Genomic DNA, 17,981 nt, shown 5'->3' on the forward strand with positions numbered 1-17,981 from the left:
AGTTTTTCACTGATTCTAAAACCATTAAAACATTTTAAAAAAATAACTGTATTAAAAAATTAAACTTATTTTCCATAGGAACTATTTGTAATTAATTTGTAATTTTATTTAGACTAACTTTACTAAATTTACTAAAATAACTAAAGCTACAACTGAAATTAAAAATAATAATAATAATAATAATATGTAGACTTAAAAAAACAAAAACTAATACAAATGACAAATACACAACAAACTTATGAAGTGAAAATAGAAAACTGATTCTAAAACAAAATACAAAAATCAATAAAAAGATGTAACTGTATTTTTGAAATAAAATAAAAATGCCATGAAATTTAAAATGTATTGTATAAAAACAATCTCAACATGTCTAGCAAACATGAACACTGAAATCCATGATCATTTCTGCAGTTCAGACACAGACAGAGATGACAGCTGTGCTGAGCCTCTCCACACAAGGACATCCAAAACAAAGCCAGAGATGCTTTAGATGTGATTACAGCTTTTGTTATCACTAAAAAAATGCACCTCCGCTCAAACCCAATCTGATTTGGTCGAACTGCTTCTAACGGTTTCCAGCAAGCAGACAGAACAAGCAGGAACCCGGAGCTTTCTGCCGCTGGCGACAGAGATGGAGGCTTGTTTCATATCCATCACTCTAATTGTATTTCATGAATCCTGAAGCTGAAAAACACAATCCTAAAACATTCACCTCAAGAGTCAGTTTTATAGCACATCCGTACTACTTCCATACTTCACTGTAATAGCACCGTAACCATTAAAACTAATCAGTGTGATACTCCGTATAATAATCAATTCAAAAGAAGCACACTGTCTTTTTGTCCTCCAGACAGTGTAATCTGTACTAGACGAGAAACGGGAGTTTAAAACACTGCACTCATTGTACAGTATGACTAATGGCTTTGTTCAGTGATGGCTTTAGTTGTAATGGTGGTGTTTAGAGATGAAGTCTCACATTGTGGTTGGATCCTTCCCTGAAGGCAAAGTGCCTCTGAAATCCCCTGATAAATCGTCTTAGTATTTCGGTGAAAAATCCTTGCTCGTTCTTGTAGAGGCGTTGTATTATTGCATTGTGAATTGGTCTCAATTCAATGCAGCTTTGCAAAGTGGTTCATATTGAAGGATTGCAGCACAAACTACATTGAACCCAACGGCAAAGGGTTTGAAATTAACTTCTTCACTTCTTCAGCCAATTTGGTAACTACATTTTTAAGCTACCAGTCATTCAGAGTTTCTACAGTACAAGATAAAATGGAAATATCAGAAATAAACCAGATTATAAGGCAGAAATCACAGCTTTGATTTAAAGTATATTTATTATTAAACCAGAATTAAAAGTTTTCAGTTTTCAACAGTCAATCATTGTTTGAGGATGCCAGAAAAAATAAAATAAAATAAAATAACATAACATTTAAAAAATATAAAATAAAATAAAATAAAATAATTAAATAAAATATATAGTGCATAGACTTCAGGGCGGTGGGGAATAAATTATGTGCAGAACTTTATGATTTTTTTAATCTCTACAAAAGTAAAATAAAATAAATAAAAAAAAATAATAAAATGAAATAAATTAATAAAATAAAATAAAATACATAGTACATAGACATAGACTTCAGGGGGGAAATAAATGATGTGCAGAAATTAGGATTTTCTAATGTGTTTTTGAGGGCTGTGAAAGCTGCATGTTTCATACTGAATATAATAAAATACTAAAATAAAATAGAAATAAAGTAAAATAAAATAAAATAATAAAAATAAAGAAAAATAAAAGAAAAAAAAGTAAAATAATAAAAAAAATAAAAAAAATAATAAATAAAAATAAAAGACAAAATGAAATGGGGAATTAATGTGCAGAATTTAGGATTCTTTAATCTCTACAAACCATGTTTTTGAGGAATGTGAAAGCTGCATGTTTCACACTGAAAAAAGTAAAATAAAATAATAAAATAAAATAAAAAATAAAGTAAAATAAAATAAAATTATAAAAAAATAAATAAAAATTAAATAAAATATAATAAGAAGAAATAAAAAAAATAAAAAAATGAAAGACAAAATAAAGTAAAATAATAAAATAAAATTTTAAAAATAAAAAATAAATAAAATAAAATACATACTACATAGATTTGGGGGGGGGGATAATAAAGGAAAATAAATAAATAAATGATGTGCAAAATTTAGGATTGTTTAATCTCTACAGACTATGTTTTTGAGGAATGTGAAAGCTGCATGTTTCACACTGAAAAAATGAAGTAAAATAAAATAATAAAAAAAGAAATAAAAAGAAAAGATACAAGACAAAATAAAGTAAAATAAAACAACAAACTTTATTTAAAAAGAAATCAAATAAAATAATAAAGCAAAATAAAAAAATAAAGAAATATACAAGACAAAATAAAGTAATAAAATAAAATACAAAATAATAAAATAAAATACATAGTACATAGACTTGAATGGGGAAAATGGGGAAAATAAATAAAGTGCAGAATTTAGGAGTCTTTCATCTCCGAAAAAACACGTTTTTGAGGATTTGTGAAAGCTGCATGTTTCATACTGAAAACACAGAGGCCTTCTCTGAGAAGGAGAGCAGAGAAATTCTGCTCAAAATTCATGAGAGGAAAAAAATGGCAAGTCAGTAAAATTACAGCATGTGTAATGAGCTGATGGTGGTGTTGAGGAGGTGAGAGGGAGAGGAAGCGAGAGCATATTCTAACCTTGTACTGGAACAGGAACAGGCCGCAGAAGAGGCTGTACAGGTCGGCCGTCAGCAGAGAGAGGTTCACCGCTGTGGCGCTGGTTCTTTTGATTACCACTGGCATGAAGCTGTACAAGCCAAACATGCACGCGCTGAATCCAATGTACAGCAGCCCTGAGAGGACATAAAGAAAAACAGCCACATCAGTCAGTGTAGGGAAATGATAAAAAATGTATAATTTAAAAAGAATTCAAAAGCATAAATGTAAAGTGTATATTTAAAAAATATTATTTTGAATATATAATATAATATAATATAAATTATTTTAATTAAAGTATTTTACATTTTAGAAAATACAAGTACATATTTTATAATATAATATAATATAATACAATATAATAGTTGGGTATGTACTGGTCTATTATTTCTATTATTTCCCAAATATTTATAATATTGCTACATATAATATAACAAATTATAAAAAGTATAAACTAAAAACATATCTTACATTTAAAAAAATACAAGTACATATAAAAATAACTGAATATAATATAATATAATAGTTAAGAATCTATTGGTCTATTAATTTTATTATTTAAATTACTTCATAAATAATTATGATAATGATACGTATAATATAATATAATAAATTGTAACAAAGAATAAATTAAAAAGTGTTTTAAATTTTTAAGTATTTGATTTAAAAAATTAACTGAACATACAATATAATATAATATAATATAATATAATATAATATAATATAATAGTAGTTATGAATGTATTGGTCTATTATTTTTATTATTTCTTTTAAAAATTATACATTTAATATAACATATATACATTATATAAAAATATAAATTAAAAATTATTTTACATTTAAAAAATTACGTTATTAAGTACATATTTAAAAAAAATAACTGAATATGTAATATAATATAATATAATTGGTCTATTATTTAGATTATTTAAAGTACTTCATAAGTAATTATAATAATGATACATATAATAAATTATAAAAAGTGTAAATTAAAAAGTATTTTAAATTTAAAAATAAATAAAATATTTTAAAAAAAATTTAGAAAAAGAATATATAATATAATATAATATAATACAAGTTTGGAATGTATTTTAATCATTATAATTTTATTTTTATTCCACATTACTTCAGTTATAATAATGATATGTTATTACGCAGTTTTCTGGAAAACTTGACTCTGATTGGTCAGTTATGACATTTCGCAACTAAATATTTTTGTTTCGTGACTGCTAAACAGTTTAACAGACTAGTTTATGCCTTTCATATCACTCTGAAATCTTATTTAAAATGCTTAATACCTATTCAAGGCTGTGCTCTTACAAATATAATGTATTATAAGAAAAAGCAAATAACTGTGATTACAATTTGACATGCTATTACAAGTACCTCTATATAATGCATTATATGTACAGGCTTTATAGAAAACACTGTAAACAGCTTCTATTATAATACAGCTTCATATTGTGGCAGAGGATTGTAAAGGCTACGGATAAAGGAAGTGAGGAGTGCAGCGCAATATTCTTCTGTTAGCAGCATTCAGCTGTTTATGTCATAGAGGACAGAAAGTCAGCAGCTGTGATATTCTGCTCATAATTCATCCAGCACAATCGTAATGGAATTGGATGGCACAAAAAAATTAAATTATTCACTTGTGTTTTCTCAGGCCATTCATTTCAAAATGCGTTTGTAAAGGACACAACTCTTATTCCAGCAGATGGAGATGCAGCAGAAATGGAGACAGATAATGATAATTTGTTTTGAAATGAAAAAGCAGACAATGCTAACAAAATCTGCTTCCTGTCTGGCATCCCACCAAGTCACCAATTTCGCTTCTGTAGGTGACGTACACGATTCTTTTATGTTTTAATATGTTTTTCCCATCTCAGATTAGAAAATATAAGGGAAAAGCATAGGGGGAAAAAAACTGAGACCACCAGAATAATAATAATATCGATTATCGGGCATAAAATAAAAATAGAAGTCTCCTCTGCTCACCAAGCCTGTATTTATTCAATCCAAAATACAGTTAAATTTTGTAATATTTTTACTATTTAAAATAACTGCTTTCTATTTAAATATATTTTAAAATGTAATTTATTTCTGTGATCAAAGCTACATTTTCAGCATCATTACTCCAGGCTTCAGTGTCACATGATCCTTCAGAAATCATTCTGATAGGCTGATTTGCTGTTCAAGAAGCATTTATTATTATTTTTATTGTTAGTAGTATTTAAAACAGTTGAGTGCTTTTTTAATTCTTTGATGAATAGAAAGATCTAACAAAAATAAAAAATAAAAAGCTGTAACATATACACTACTTTTTTGGGGGGAGGTGGGGGGGTAAATTATAGAAATTATTATTTTTATTTAGCAAGGATGCTTTAAATTGATCAAAAGTGATGATAAAGACATTTATAATGTTACAAAAGATTTCTGTTTCATATAAATGCAGTTCTTCTGAACTTTCTATTCAAAGAAACCTAAAAAAATCGTCTAATCGGCTGTTTTCAATATAATAATAAATGTTTTTGAGTAGCAAATCAGAACATTAGAATGATTTCTGAAGGATCATGTGACTGGAGTAACGATGCTAAAAATCAGCTTTGAAATCACAGGAATAAATTACATTTTAAAATATATTCAAATAGAAAGTAGATATTTTAAATAGTAAAAATATTTTAAAATTTTACTGTTTTTGTAAATAAATGCAGGCCTCGGTGAGCAGAACAGACTTTAAACGCATTAAAAATCTTTTGACTGGTAGTGTTTACAGTATTTAGTTAGCCCCTTTATATTATTGGTACTATGATATTCATTTACATTGTACTTCAAGATTAATATTAAAAACATGATATTATTATGATACCATGAAACACCGTATCACATGTTTTTGTTCATGACAGTGCAGCTATCAGTGAAAAAAGTGCAGGATACTTTCACTTTCCAGATTCGCGATCATATGTAACGTTCCTCTGTTTATACTACGAAGTGACAGGACTTACCACACATTTTACATAATTGGATGTCTGTCAGTGGTGCTCAGGATCTGCAAATCATTCGCCATCGTCCTATCAGTCACCTTTCCTTACTGTGTTTATGTGGTAAGTGAAATTGAACGTACTGTAGTATGCGGCTAACCGTGTCCCTTTAGTGGCACCGTAGAATGCGTTATTCGATTTCCTATCCGCTAACTCATACCTGATGTCATTATCCATCTCATCTTCTGATACCAATTTGGTAGACATCGCCTAGCCCTAGTACAGGATCAACTCTGAAACCCTTGAGGTAAAAACAAATAATCAGCTTGTACCAAGTAAGGACAAATCAATGTCAGGATTCTATCACACTATATATTTCCGAGCTCGCTGCTGTTCACACGCAGTTGGTTCTCAGGCTATGAGGCTTCGGAGCTGAGCAGAAGGCTTCATAACTTATTCAGATGCCTTGCTAACACTGTTTGGCGATGTAGCACATCAGAGAATTAGAAGTTGTCACCTGCTATTCAAGGGAAGTTCAGATCTATCTGTAGGCGAGGATTTAATGTCACTCTGTTAAAAAAGAAAGCCTGAAATAAACCTGTAAAAAACTCTAGAATTAATTGGAAGTGATGACAACGTTTCTTTCAGCGTGGATCTGACAAATCTAACTAATGATTTTCATCCTGAGCGGAGTAACAGTATCTCTCTCTATATACATAGTAGTGGCAAAAATATTATTAAAGAAAATGATAAATATATTTTTTGACACTTTTGGAAACTTAAAGGGATAGTTCAACCAAAAATTTAAATTCTATCATTAATTACTCACCCTCATGTCATTCCAAACCTGTAAGATTTTCGTTCATAGAACATAAATTAATTTATTTTTGTTGAAATCTGAGAGCTTTCTGACCCTGCATAGACAGCAACGCAACTGACAGGTTCAAGGCCCAGAAAAGTAGTAAGGACATTGATAAAATAGTCTATGTGGCATCAGTGGTTCAACCATAATGTTATGAAATGAAACTACATAAATTCTTTTTGTGTCAGTCTGCACCACCATTCATGAGAGAACGCATGCATGCAGATGTGGCGGAGACTGACACGAAAGAGAAGAAATTGTTGGATAAAGTCGTTATTTTTGTTTTCTTTGCATACAAAATGTATTTCATAGCTTCATAAAATCATGGTTGAACCACTGATGTGACATGGACTATTTTATCACTGTCCTTACTACCTTTCTGGTCCTTGAAAGTGCCAGTTGCATGGCTGTCTGTCTAATTTGTGTTCCAAAAATGAACAAAGGTGTTATGAGGGTGAGTAATTAATAACAGAATTTTCATTTTTGGGTTAACTAACCTTTAAATAACAGTTTAAAATTCATGCATTGCATATTACAACAAATATAAGTTTATTGAGGCATTATACTTGAAAAAGCCTTTATTTCCTTAAAATAAAAAATACTTTTTGACATTAGTTTTCTAATGCAATGACATTCAGACATTTTTAAAGAAACAGTTCACCCTAAAATAAAAAATTGCTGAAAATGTATTCACTCTCAGACTATCCAAAATATAGATTTTGAGAAATGTAGCATTACATCAATTGCTCACCAGTGGATCCTCTGCAGTGAATGGGTGCTGTCAGAATGAGAGTCCAAACAGCTGATCACAGTAATCAGCAAACATCTCAGTAATCCACAAGTAACCCACTTGACTTCAATCCATTAATTACAGTGTTAAGTGAAAAGCTGCATGTTTGTAAGAAACAAATTTATCAGTAAAACATTTTTAACTTAAAACCATCACGTCTGGCCAAAAATGAGTCCATAATAATGTTTCCTCCAGTGAAAAGTCCATCTCGTGTTGTCCTCTCACATCAAAATGCTCCCTCATATTTGTTTAGATCTGTTTTGGACTGTTTTTGTTTGTAAACACATGATTGAGACAAAATGACTTTTCCACTGGAGAAGGCAAAATTATCTGAAGACGACTTGTTTTTAACCGCATCTTAATAATGGATTTGTTTAAGGAATGGAGTCGTGTAGATTACTTGTGATGTTTTTATCAGCTGTTTGGACTTTCATTCTGACGGCACCCATTCACTGCAGAGGATCCATTGGTGGCCAAGTGATGTAATTCTAAACTTCTCTAAATCTGTTCTGATGAAGAAATAAACTCATCTACATCTTGGAAAGCCTGAGGGTGAGCAATTGTTCATTTGTGGGTGAACTATCCCTTTATGTAATGCATGTATTGCATTTTATAACAAAATATTAAGTTTATTGAAGTATTATACTTGTGTGCCTTTATGTGCCTTTATTTCCTTAAACTAAATGCCATTTTTTGACATTAGTTTTCTAATGCAATTACATTCAGACATTTTTAAAGAAGCAGTTCACCCTAAAACAAAAATTTGCTGAAAATGTACTCACCCTCAGACTATCCAAAATGTAGATGAGTTTCTTAATCAAAACAGATTTGGAGAAATTTAGCATTACATCACTTGCTCACCAATGGATCCACTGCAGTGAATGGGTGCCGTCAGAATGAGAGTCCAAAAAGCTGATAAAAACATCACAATAATCCACAAGTAATCCACACCACTCCAGTACATCAATTAACATCTTTAGAAACCAAGAGCTACATGTTTGTAAGAAACAAATCCATCATTAAAACATTTTAACTTCAAACCATTACTTCTGGCCAAAATACAAGTCTATGATATATAATAATGCTTCCTTCAATGAAAAAGTCCATCCCCTGTTTTTCTCTCACATCAAAATCCACAAACATATTTGTTTAGAACTGTTTTGGACTGTTTTAGTTTGTAAACAACGCTTGATCTGTGCACATTTCTCTCCTGATTCAGATATGATGTATTTTTAACTGGAGAAAGCAGATATTATGGATAGAGGACTCATCTCTCAGCTGAAGTTAAAACCATCTTAAAGATTGATTTAGTACAAATATGCATCTTGTGGATTACTTACATTACTTGTGGATTATTGTGATGTTTTAATCAGCTGTTTAGACTCTCATTCTGATGACACCTATTCACTCCAGAGGATCCATTGGTGAGCAAGTGATGCTAAATTTCTCCAAATCTGATGAAGAAACAAACTCATCTACATCTTGGATGGCCTGAGAGTAAATTCTGAGCAAATTTATTTTTTTGAATTTTCTCATAGCCTTTCAAGGACGGCGGCAACATAACTAATGCATTGTCATCAACATGCCCTCGTTATTTTTCAAGGGCATCAGAGTTTTGGCGGGAAAAGTTCCTTCTTCTGGCATGAAACGCGTTACTTGCAACAGCCCTGACAGTTAATGACGTTGCCCCCTCAAGCGACTCTAGACTTGCTAATGTCCCCGTGACAAGCCAGCATCCTTCTGGGATCCAACCCAAATGCTGCCTTTGGCACGGCCTCTCAACACTTCATCAAGCCGCATCAATCTGGATTAAACTTAAATGACTTCCTGGGTCATAAAATACACTGCATTTGAGGACGCTAGTTTTGCCAAGTCTCATCTAAATGGGATTACAAACCGAATGATATTTGTAATGACTTCTAATCAGATGCGTCTAACAGTAACTGTAGTAAAATTACTGTAACGCACTGCCTGGAGTGGCTTATTGCTTTCCTAAAACTGTATTTGTGTTTGTGCATTCATTTTCTAAGAGGACGTGAGCAGGCGTGTGTATTCATACACGGGGTAGAGATGTCACGGACTGCATAAGCAATTAATTTTGTTAATTGCCTTTTGTCAACAGTTTAAATATGCCTGTTATCGTTCACGAGGAAGTCAAATTGAAAGTCACATCTTCTGGTTATTCTGGCGCTCCAGCATCTCTCCCTGAGCTCGGCAGCACGTGCACAGCAATATTTAATCAGCCTCATCCGTTCACAGCTGTCTGTTGTTGGAGGTTTCAAGACCAAACCTCTGTATATTTGAGTGCTGTGCTATGAAAGCTGTTTTCTCAACTCGGTTGCACACAAGATCCCTTGAAAGCGGGCGTCTGGAGTGCGGTTTACGCGCTTCGTGATTTATATTTGCCATGAAAGCTCTCCAGCCTAATTTGAGGAAACGAACCGCTATTGATGATGCATATTTTGTTAGATCTGTCACAAAACATTTCCAAGATAAATGGAAAATGCTTACCGGTTGACAAAGGAAATTGGATTCTTGTTAGAAATATGGGCAAAAAAACATGACTCAATCGATTAAAAAGCATAAACTGTTCTGGTGGTAGGAAGTATAGTTATTATCCTATTTTAAAATCTAATTTATTCCTGTGATGGCAAAGCTGAATTTTCAGGATGATTACTCAAGTCTTCAGTGTCACATGATCCTTCAGAAATCATTCTAATATGCTGATTTGGTGCAAAAAAGACAAAATACACTTATATTCATGACAGAATCAACAAAAAAAGATCCAAAGATTTATACGATTTTTACTGGAAGATAGATAGATAGATAGATAGACTACAACATTTAAAAAAAAACATTTTTGCAAAATGACTAAGTAATACACTTATAAAAAGAACCAAAAATGGTCAAAAACAGACTAAGCATGCGCATCGCAGAGACGAGACAAGACAAGCATTTGAGGTTAAAAAGTATAGAAATGTTTTGTTTTGGGAAAATTTGTTTTGCTAGATAAGAAAATTTTGAGCCATTTGAGTTCAAAAACTCATTTTGGCACCACCATTGAAGTCCACTATATGGAGATAATTCCTGAAATGTTTCGTCGCAAAAAACAAAATTTCTTTACCACTGAAGAAAGAAAGACATGAACATCTTGGATGACAACGGGGTGAGTACATTATCTGTCAATTTTTGTTATGGAAGTGGACTTCTCCTTTAAAGGGGTCATCGGATGCAAAGTTCACTTTTACAAGTTGTTTGAACATTAATGTGTGTTGGCAGTGTATGTACAAATCAGCAGGGATGTAAGTTAGACAAGAATATCTCCGACTGAGCGATTGAGGTGTTGTGTTGCTCGATGTAATAATGAACATAGTGGTCGTCATTTACTCCAGACATCTGAGCCACTGAAGATGCAGTGGATTACGTTTGAATGTGCCTCCCGATCTACATATATCCGTCTATGTTCGCGCGAATCATTCGAGATCCAGCTTTATAGCAAAGTGAGTATAAGGGATTTTTATGAATCTTTGCGATCACCTTTTCTAATAACTTGGTAGTTAGCAAGTTTAGCAACTAAACACGGCTAAATGCGACTAAGGTAAACAGGCTCGTCACTCCACAGAGAGAAGAGAGGGGCGGGGCGAGCAGAGCTCATTAACATTTAAAGCAGCCTCGACCAGAACAGGATGATTTTTGCAGAGCTGATTTTGACAAGGTAAAAAGGGTGTTGTTTTACACTACTTTTCATTAAGACCCTATAGAATCATATCAACTTTTGGAAAATGGGCATCCAATGACCCCTTTAAGACATTTTATGGTCTTCAGTTTAACTAAATGTAAGACTTCTTTTGTTATTTTTGATCTTTTATTTTTTTTAATCTGAAAAATAGACAAACTACTTGCAAAGAATATGATTATTTGCAGTAAAACTGCTTTCAGGTTCAGCGGTGCATTGTGAAAAAAGACCAATGGGAGAGTTAGGATGATTGAATTCAGCTCAGGTTGGGATCAAGCAATCAAACCAAGTGTAAAAAAGGTCAAAATCAGCAGCTTACCGATCTGCCAGTCCCACTGCACCTTCAGAAGTTCCTTGTGCTCCATAATGGCCCTGAAAAACAGAAACACAGCACAACAGCCATCAGCCGCAGCTGAGCTGGGGAAAAACCAGAATGTCAATAAAAGATAAACAGCGACAGCAGCAAAGTCTCGACAGCATGCTTCATTTTGACAGGTGGGCGATTTCGGCAACAACGGGCAGTGTGACAAATCCAGCCAGCCTGAGCAAAGAGCGGTCAATCTCCCCCGAAGCCCTCCTGAACAGTCTGAGGGATTCTAGTGACACGCGGCCGGTTCTGTATGAGCTTTACTGACTTACTAACAATGACAGGTCATCCCATCCCCCCCACGCACACAATTAAAGGCGCGCAGGAAACAATCCTCCGGCCCCGTGTGACACCTCTGTAGAGCCGTTGCAGGGCCACGCTGATGATCTGTTGCCAAGGTTACAAGTCTCATCGGCCGACGGCGTCTAGAGGTGCATCAGCGGGAGACCGTTCCCCCTGAAGCCTGCAGATGAAACTATTTGATGCAGGCAGAGACAGAGAGAATATTCTAGATCCAGTGAGGTTGTCACGCCGCTTCCTCCAGAGCCCTTTATGAAGCAGTCAGACTTTAAGTGGAAGCAGGGTTTGACTGTCGTCCACAATTCCAGCCCGCTGTCAGATACGAATGCCTTTCAGCATAATTACACCCAGCTGGCATGGATAAACAGTGTATTTGGCGTTTATGTAAATACGCCACAAATATAGATGTTAAAGCGCACTGACGCTCCGGCATCGGGGGAAAAAAGGTGTTAGATGAGAATGCGACTCCAGCTGGAGCTGCTGTATGTTTGCGGCCATCCAAATGGGCCTCGTTTGCAGATGGATAAAAAAGACGCAAGACCAGAACCTTCCAGCTGGCTCGCGCCTGGAAGTCGCTGGGATATGTGGTGCTGGAGATCCAAGCGGCTCTGGTGGAAATGATAATTAAACATGCAGGCTGTGTAATTTGTCAAACTGTGAGGAGGATCTAAGGATGACGGCAGTCATTGCAGTCCAACTAGAAAAATCATGAAGTTTCTGTGAAAACTAAGTGAAGGGGACCTCCTGCTAGAGCAGTCGACATGGAATCCTGAAGTAACTTGGAGAAAAGTGTCTTAATTTAGGGTTTAATGGTGATAGAGTGTAGCTTTTAGTTTACATCATAGCTGGGCAAAACTAATGGGGTTGGTTAGCATTGAGTAGTTACTGGTAAATGTTGTAGCTACACACATTTGAGCCAAAATAAAAATTAAATTGGCAGTAGGGATGCAGAGATATTGTGGTTAAAGGATTAGTTCACTTCCACATTTACTCACCGCCTTGTCATCCAAAATGTTCATGTTTTTCTTTCTTCATTTTAAAAGAAATTAAGCCATTTGAAGCTGCATTGAAACTGCAATTTGGATCTTTAACCCGTTGGCCACCATTGAAGTCCACTATATGGAGAAAAATCTTGGAATGTTTTCCTCAAAATCCTTAATTTCTTTACAACTGAATAAAGAAAGACATGAACATCTTGGATGACATAGGCGTGAGTAAATTATCAGGAAATTTTTATTCTGGAAGTGATCTAATCCTTTAATATCAATAAGCCTAGAATCATTTTCACATTATAGCTTGATAACTACAAAACGGCAGATATTAAAATTCTATACTGTTTTGACGAATAAATGTAAAATAGATAAAAAAATAACATAACATTTAAAAAATTAAAAACAAAATCATTCATCTAAAAGCCACAGGATAATTTATGCATCATTATGTAGAGTATGAAAAATGGATAATTATTTTGAGATTATATATAAAAGTGTTATTAAATATAAACTTTAACTGAGTACTAGATAATATAAATGACAATTTAAATATTAAAAACAGGAAAAATGTGCATTAAAAGCTGATATATATCAAATATTATTTAATTAATAAATCAAATATAAATAAAATGCTTTCAAGAAGTTTGTTAAGCTCATGTGCCTGCATTTATGTGATTAAAAATAAAGCAAAACAGTAAAACAAAAAATTATTGCAATTTAAAATTTAAAAAATTATTTTACGTTATTTCAAATTGTTAATTATTTATCAAATTATTTAATATTTTGATATTTAGCATTATAAATGTCTTTACTGTCACTTTTGATCAATTGAATGCATCCTTGCTGAATAAAAGTATTTAAATAAATCATACTCATCCCAAACTTTTCAACAGTAGTATATATTGTGCATCCATAAATTACAGTCATTAAAAACACAGTGTCATGTTGAAGACAAAAACATAATTTTCTTAAGAATATAAGTGTTACAGTTGATTTTGTCAAGTTCTAGAAGTATCCTAGCAAAGCTTAGAGACCTGGACAAAAGTTAAAAGTTCATAATAAGGGACTCACAGTTGTATACCACTGAAGAAGGAGCCAAAGAGACCCATCATTCCCAGAAACTCAACCCGGCTCAGGTTCTTCACAATGAACTCCTCACATACGTTGGAGATGCCGTAGAGTGTCGCCCCGGCAAGAACCAATAAATCCCCTAAAAGTTTATGGTCCCCTATAAAGAAAAGATATGAGGCTTATATTAGATAACAAACTTATTTGATCTATGCTAAAAACTTAAATGAACTCAAAAACAATGACAATGCTGTTAAAGGCAAAGCAATGCATGTGTACGAAATCTCCATTCTCAGGGAGCACTCATGCTGATAAAATGTATACTTGAATGCGCTGTCTATCTATGCAAAGTCACTCTGAATAAAAGCATCTGCCAAGTGCATAAATGTAAATGTAACATTCACTCAGCGGTAGGTAAATTATTCAGAGACAACTCTAACAACAGCAGAATCGCTGCAAATTAGTGCGATTTTCATTAGACCGCCCCGTGGGGGAAGCTGTGTATGAAATTGTATGGACAAGCCCCTACTGTTCATTCATATTTAATAATGGACTCTGAAACTGAATCAATCCGCATGATCCAGGATTCTCAGGAGGTTTAGGCAGTGCTTTACACTGATGTAATGTCTGGACTGTGGCTGCACGTGAAACAAAACACTACCCCGGGGAAACGAGAGAGGGTTATTGTGTGGCTTAATATTCAGGGTGTGCCACGGCATCGTGGAGGGACGAGGACTTACCGAGGCCTTGCTGTCGGCCCACCAGGACGTCGGCGCCCACCATGCAGCCCATGCCCAGGAGACATACGCCCACGCCCACAAAGTGAAGCACTTTATACCTGACTAACAGGAAGAACCACGACAGCAGCAACACCACGGGGATCACGAAGCAGTCCAGCAGCTGTGGAATACATTGAAAAATTGTATTCAATAAAAATGAAAAACATGCTTTCACACATATATCCCATATTCATACAAATGTGAAGATAGTTTACAAAAGGCATTTTTAAATTAAAACTTCATTCCTAAATTTGAATTAAGTAAAAAAAGATAGATAGACAGATAGATAGATAGATAGATACATAGATAGATAGTACAACAGATAATAACAGATAGATAACAGTGCAATAGTAAGATAGATAGTATGATAGATAGTACAACAGATAGTAAAATAGATTGATAGTACAACAGATAGATAGATAGCACAACAGATAGATAAATAGTGCGATAGATAATAGTACAATAGACAGATAGCACGATGGATAGTATGATAGATAGTATGGTAGATAGTACAATAGATAGTGTGATAGACATGATAGATGGATAGTATGATAGATAGCAGGATACATAGTGCAACAGATACGATAGATAGCAGGATAAATAATACGACAGATAGATATATAGATAGTATGATAGATAGTACAATAGATAGTGTGATAGTACGAAAGATAGATAGCATGATAAATGGATAGTACAATAGATAGACAGTATCATAGCAGGATAGATAGTACGATAGATAGACAGCACAATAGATAGTGTGATAGATAGTACGATAGATAGATAGCATGATAGATACCTGTAGATAGTATGATAGATAGTACAACAGATAGTGTCATAGATAGATAGCAGATAGCAGGATAGATAGTATGATAGATAGTAAAATAGTGCGATATACAGATAGTATGACAGATAGATAGCATGATAGATGGATAGTACGATAGATGATAGATAGATAGATAGATAGATAGCAGGATAGATAATACTACAGATCAATATATAGACAGTATGATAGATAGTAAAATAGTGCAATAGTATGATAGTACAGATAGAAAGTACGATTGATATATAGATAGTGCGATAAATAGTAAGATAGATAGATAGCAGGATAGATAGTGCGATAGATAGTATGACAGATAGAATGGCAGCTAGAAAGATAGATAGTTCGACAGATATAGAGATAGTACGATAGCTAGATGGCTAGCTAGATAGATAGATAAATAGATAGATTCAACTTCCTGTTGGATTCAACTTCTTGCAGCATAGAAATTCAATTAAACTCAAGAACCTTTATTCAATTCATTATTTTTCGATGCTGCTTGATAACCTTCACCAGGAACCTCCTTGGATGAAAGTGTGGAATCTCTGAACTCATTTAAATAGCTCTGCCTGATGTTGCAGTGCTCACTGGGGTTATTTGAGTTACTGATCCCATTTCAGAGTCCAATTTTCAGCTCTAACCTGTTCATATTGTTCTAGCGAGGTACTGAGAAGTTTAGAGGAAATACATTTTTCATAAGGTCTCAATGACTGAAGGACACACAAGAGATATAATGAGGTCATAAAATTTATACAACGCCTCCATTTATGCACCAAAATCAGATACATTTGTTAAAACTCCACTTTATTTGACACAGTCGATAAAACGAAAAAGAGAAAAGGAGAGAAAGTAGAGAAAATACAAGCAGAATTAGTCAAGAAATTTGCATTCTGGACCTCAGCCAACACCATGGCCATCTATAACAAGTAATCATCTACTCTTAATGGGCAAATGTTTTAAAGAGCGGCTCCATTGCATGGTTCAGCATGACTGCCTATTAATATTGATGAGCCGTTGTGTAACCTCATTACTGTCTATATAAAAATGTTAAAATACACTCATTGTGAACCACAGGGGAAATGGCACGCAAAAGTTTGGGAGGTAGGAACCATCTCTTCACACGGAGAAGAGCAAAAACATGATGCGCTCCAGTGTGGGATGAGCAGAAACCCAGCTGACCTCATCAAACAAGTTATCATGTTAGACTAGAAAAGTGAGAATGTTCCTTGCTCATTTAGAGCTGAAAATGCAGTAGTTCTTTTAAAGCTTTGGCTTGTATATCAGCTGTTTACCACATTTTTCTTTGTGACTTATTACGAATTTGATTCTTCCTGATTCTTTACTGATGTCCTAAAATCATAATTAATGATTATTTAAACAATTATTTATATTTTTTGATACTTTAGTAGATAGACAGATACGACTCTTTCTGTTACATTGATACGCCAATAGGTGGCGAAAAGCAACGTAATGGGTGAGTTACTGAATCGTTCATTAAATCGAACACTGATTCACAACGGAACTGAATCATTAACTCTAACTGAATCATTCTTTGAAACACCAAATCATTCAGGAATAAAACACAGAGCAACAAAGCAAAAACAGACAAGGTAACGTTGTTTTTAAAATACAACTTACTCAATGTAAACTTCTTTATCAGCTGTTTTATTAGAGCCATATCAATAACTTCTCAGAAGCTCAGTGTGACGTTGAATTACACTTTTGAAACAGCAAGCAAACACTGCATCTTTCTTATTTTTTTCCTTACTTATATATAGTCGAATAAAAGACATGCATTTAATATAATTTTAATACAACGGGAAAGAAAATTAACATGGGTCATTCCAAAATTGTGGGTACTCATTCATATACTAAATCTCAAGTCCGTGAAGTATATTTTTTCATATATTTTCATCAATATAAAGCCCCGATGCTTAATTTTCTAGTACACAATTATATTTTTTCTGAATCACACTTATATGTTGCAAAAGCCATATCTTTTGTTCAAAAATGATATTCATTGCATACAACCCTGGTATTCAGCTGTCTGATTTTGTAATGTTGCTCATTCTACTCTGCATTTAAGCATGAAAATGACCTCAAATCTAAATTAATTTCATAGTTTTGCCTTCAGTTAGATTAGGTTATCAAGACATTTGGTTGTGCACTTTAAAAGTGTTTACTGTGATATCACTTGTTTTATTTGTGTCAGAAAAAAATATTGTCAACTAAGTTACCCACTAGAAAACCCCCACTCAAAAAGGAATGGTTTGTCCCATTCTTGCATAATTTGCACAGTATGATGATATTTCCTCTAGAAGCACATGAAACACTAGAAGTTACGTTCTCTCTCTTTTCCTTAATATTGGTTAAATTAGCAAACCCGTGTCAAGAGTGGATTAATTGACAGTCAACAGTGTTACTCAAGTATTATTGCTGCAAATTTTAACAAGACAGTTTAACTAAAACTTATATTTTGTTTATAAAAATATATTTCTAAACATACCATATATGCTCAGTAGTTTTAGGCTTCCATGTT

At 33.5% G+C, this 17,981-nt stretch overlaps 1 protein-coding gene across 1 annotated transcript in view; it reads right to left on the reverse strand.

The window, feature by feature from the left end:
• Nucleotides 1-17,981, reverse strand: part of slc35f1 (solute carrier family 35 member F1) — a 116,021-nt gene that overhangs the window by 17,737 nt on the left and 80,303 nt on the right. Inside the window, exons 4-7 of the mRNA XM_051137778.1 lie at nt 14,587-14,746; nt 13,850-14,006; nt 11,439-11,491; nt 2,736-2,890 (exon numbers count right to left, since the gene is read on the reverse strand). Of these exons, the coding sequence (XP_050993735.1) occupies nt 2,736-2,890; nt 11,439-11,491; nt 13,850-14,006; nt 14,587-14,746 (525 nt within the window). The remainder of the gene's footprint in view (nt 1-2,735; nt 2,891-11,438; nt 11,492-13,849; nt 14,007-14,586; nt 14,747-17,981) is intronic.

Source organism: Labeo rohita, chromosome 20 (assembly GCF_022985175.1).
Source record: "Labeo rohita strain BAU-BD-2019 chromosome 20, IGBB_LRoh.1.0, whole genome shotgun sequence".
Classification (NCBI taxonomy): domain Eukaryota; kingdom Metazoa; phylum Chordata; class Actinopteri; order Cypriniformes; family Cyprinidae; genus Labeo; species Labeo rohita.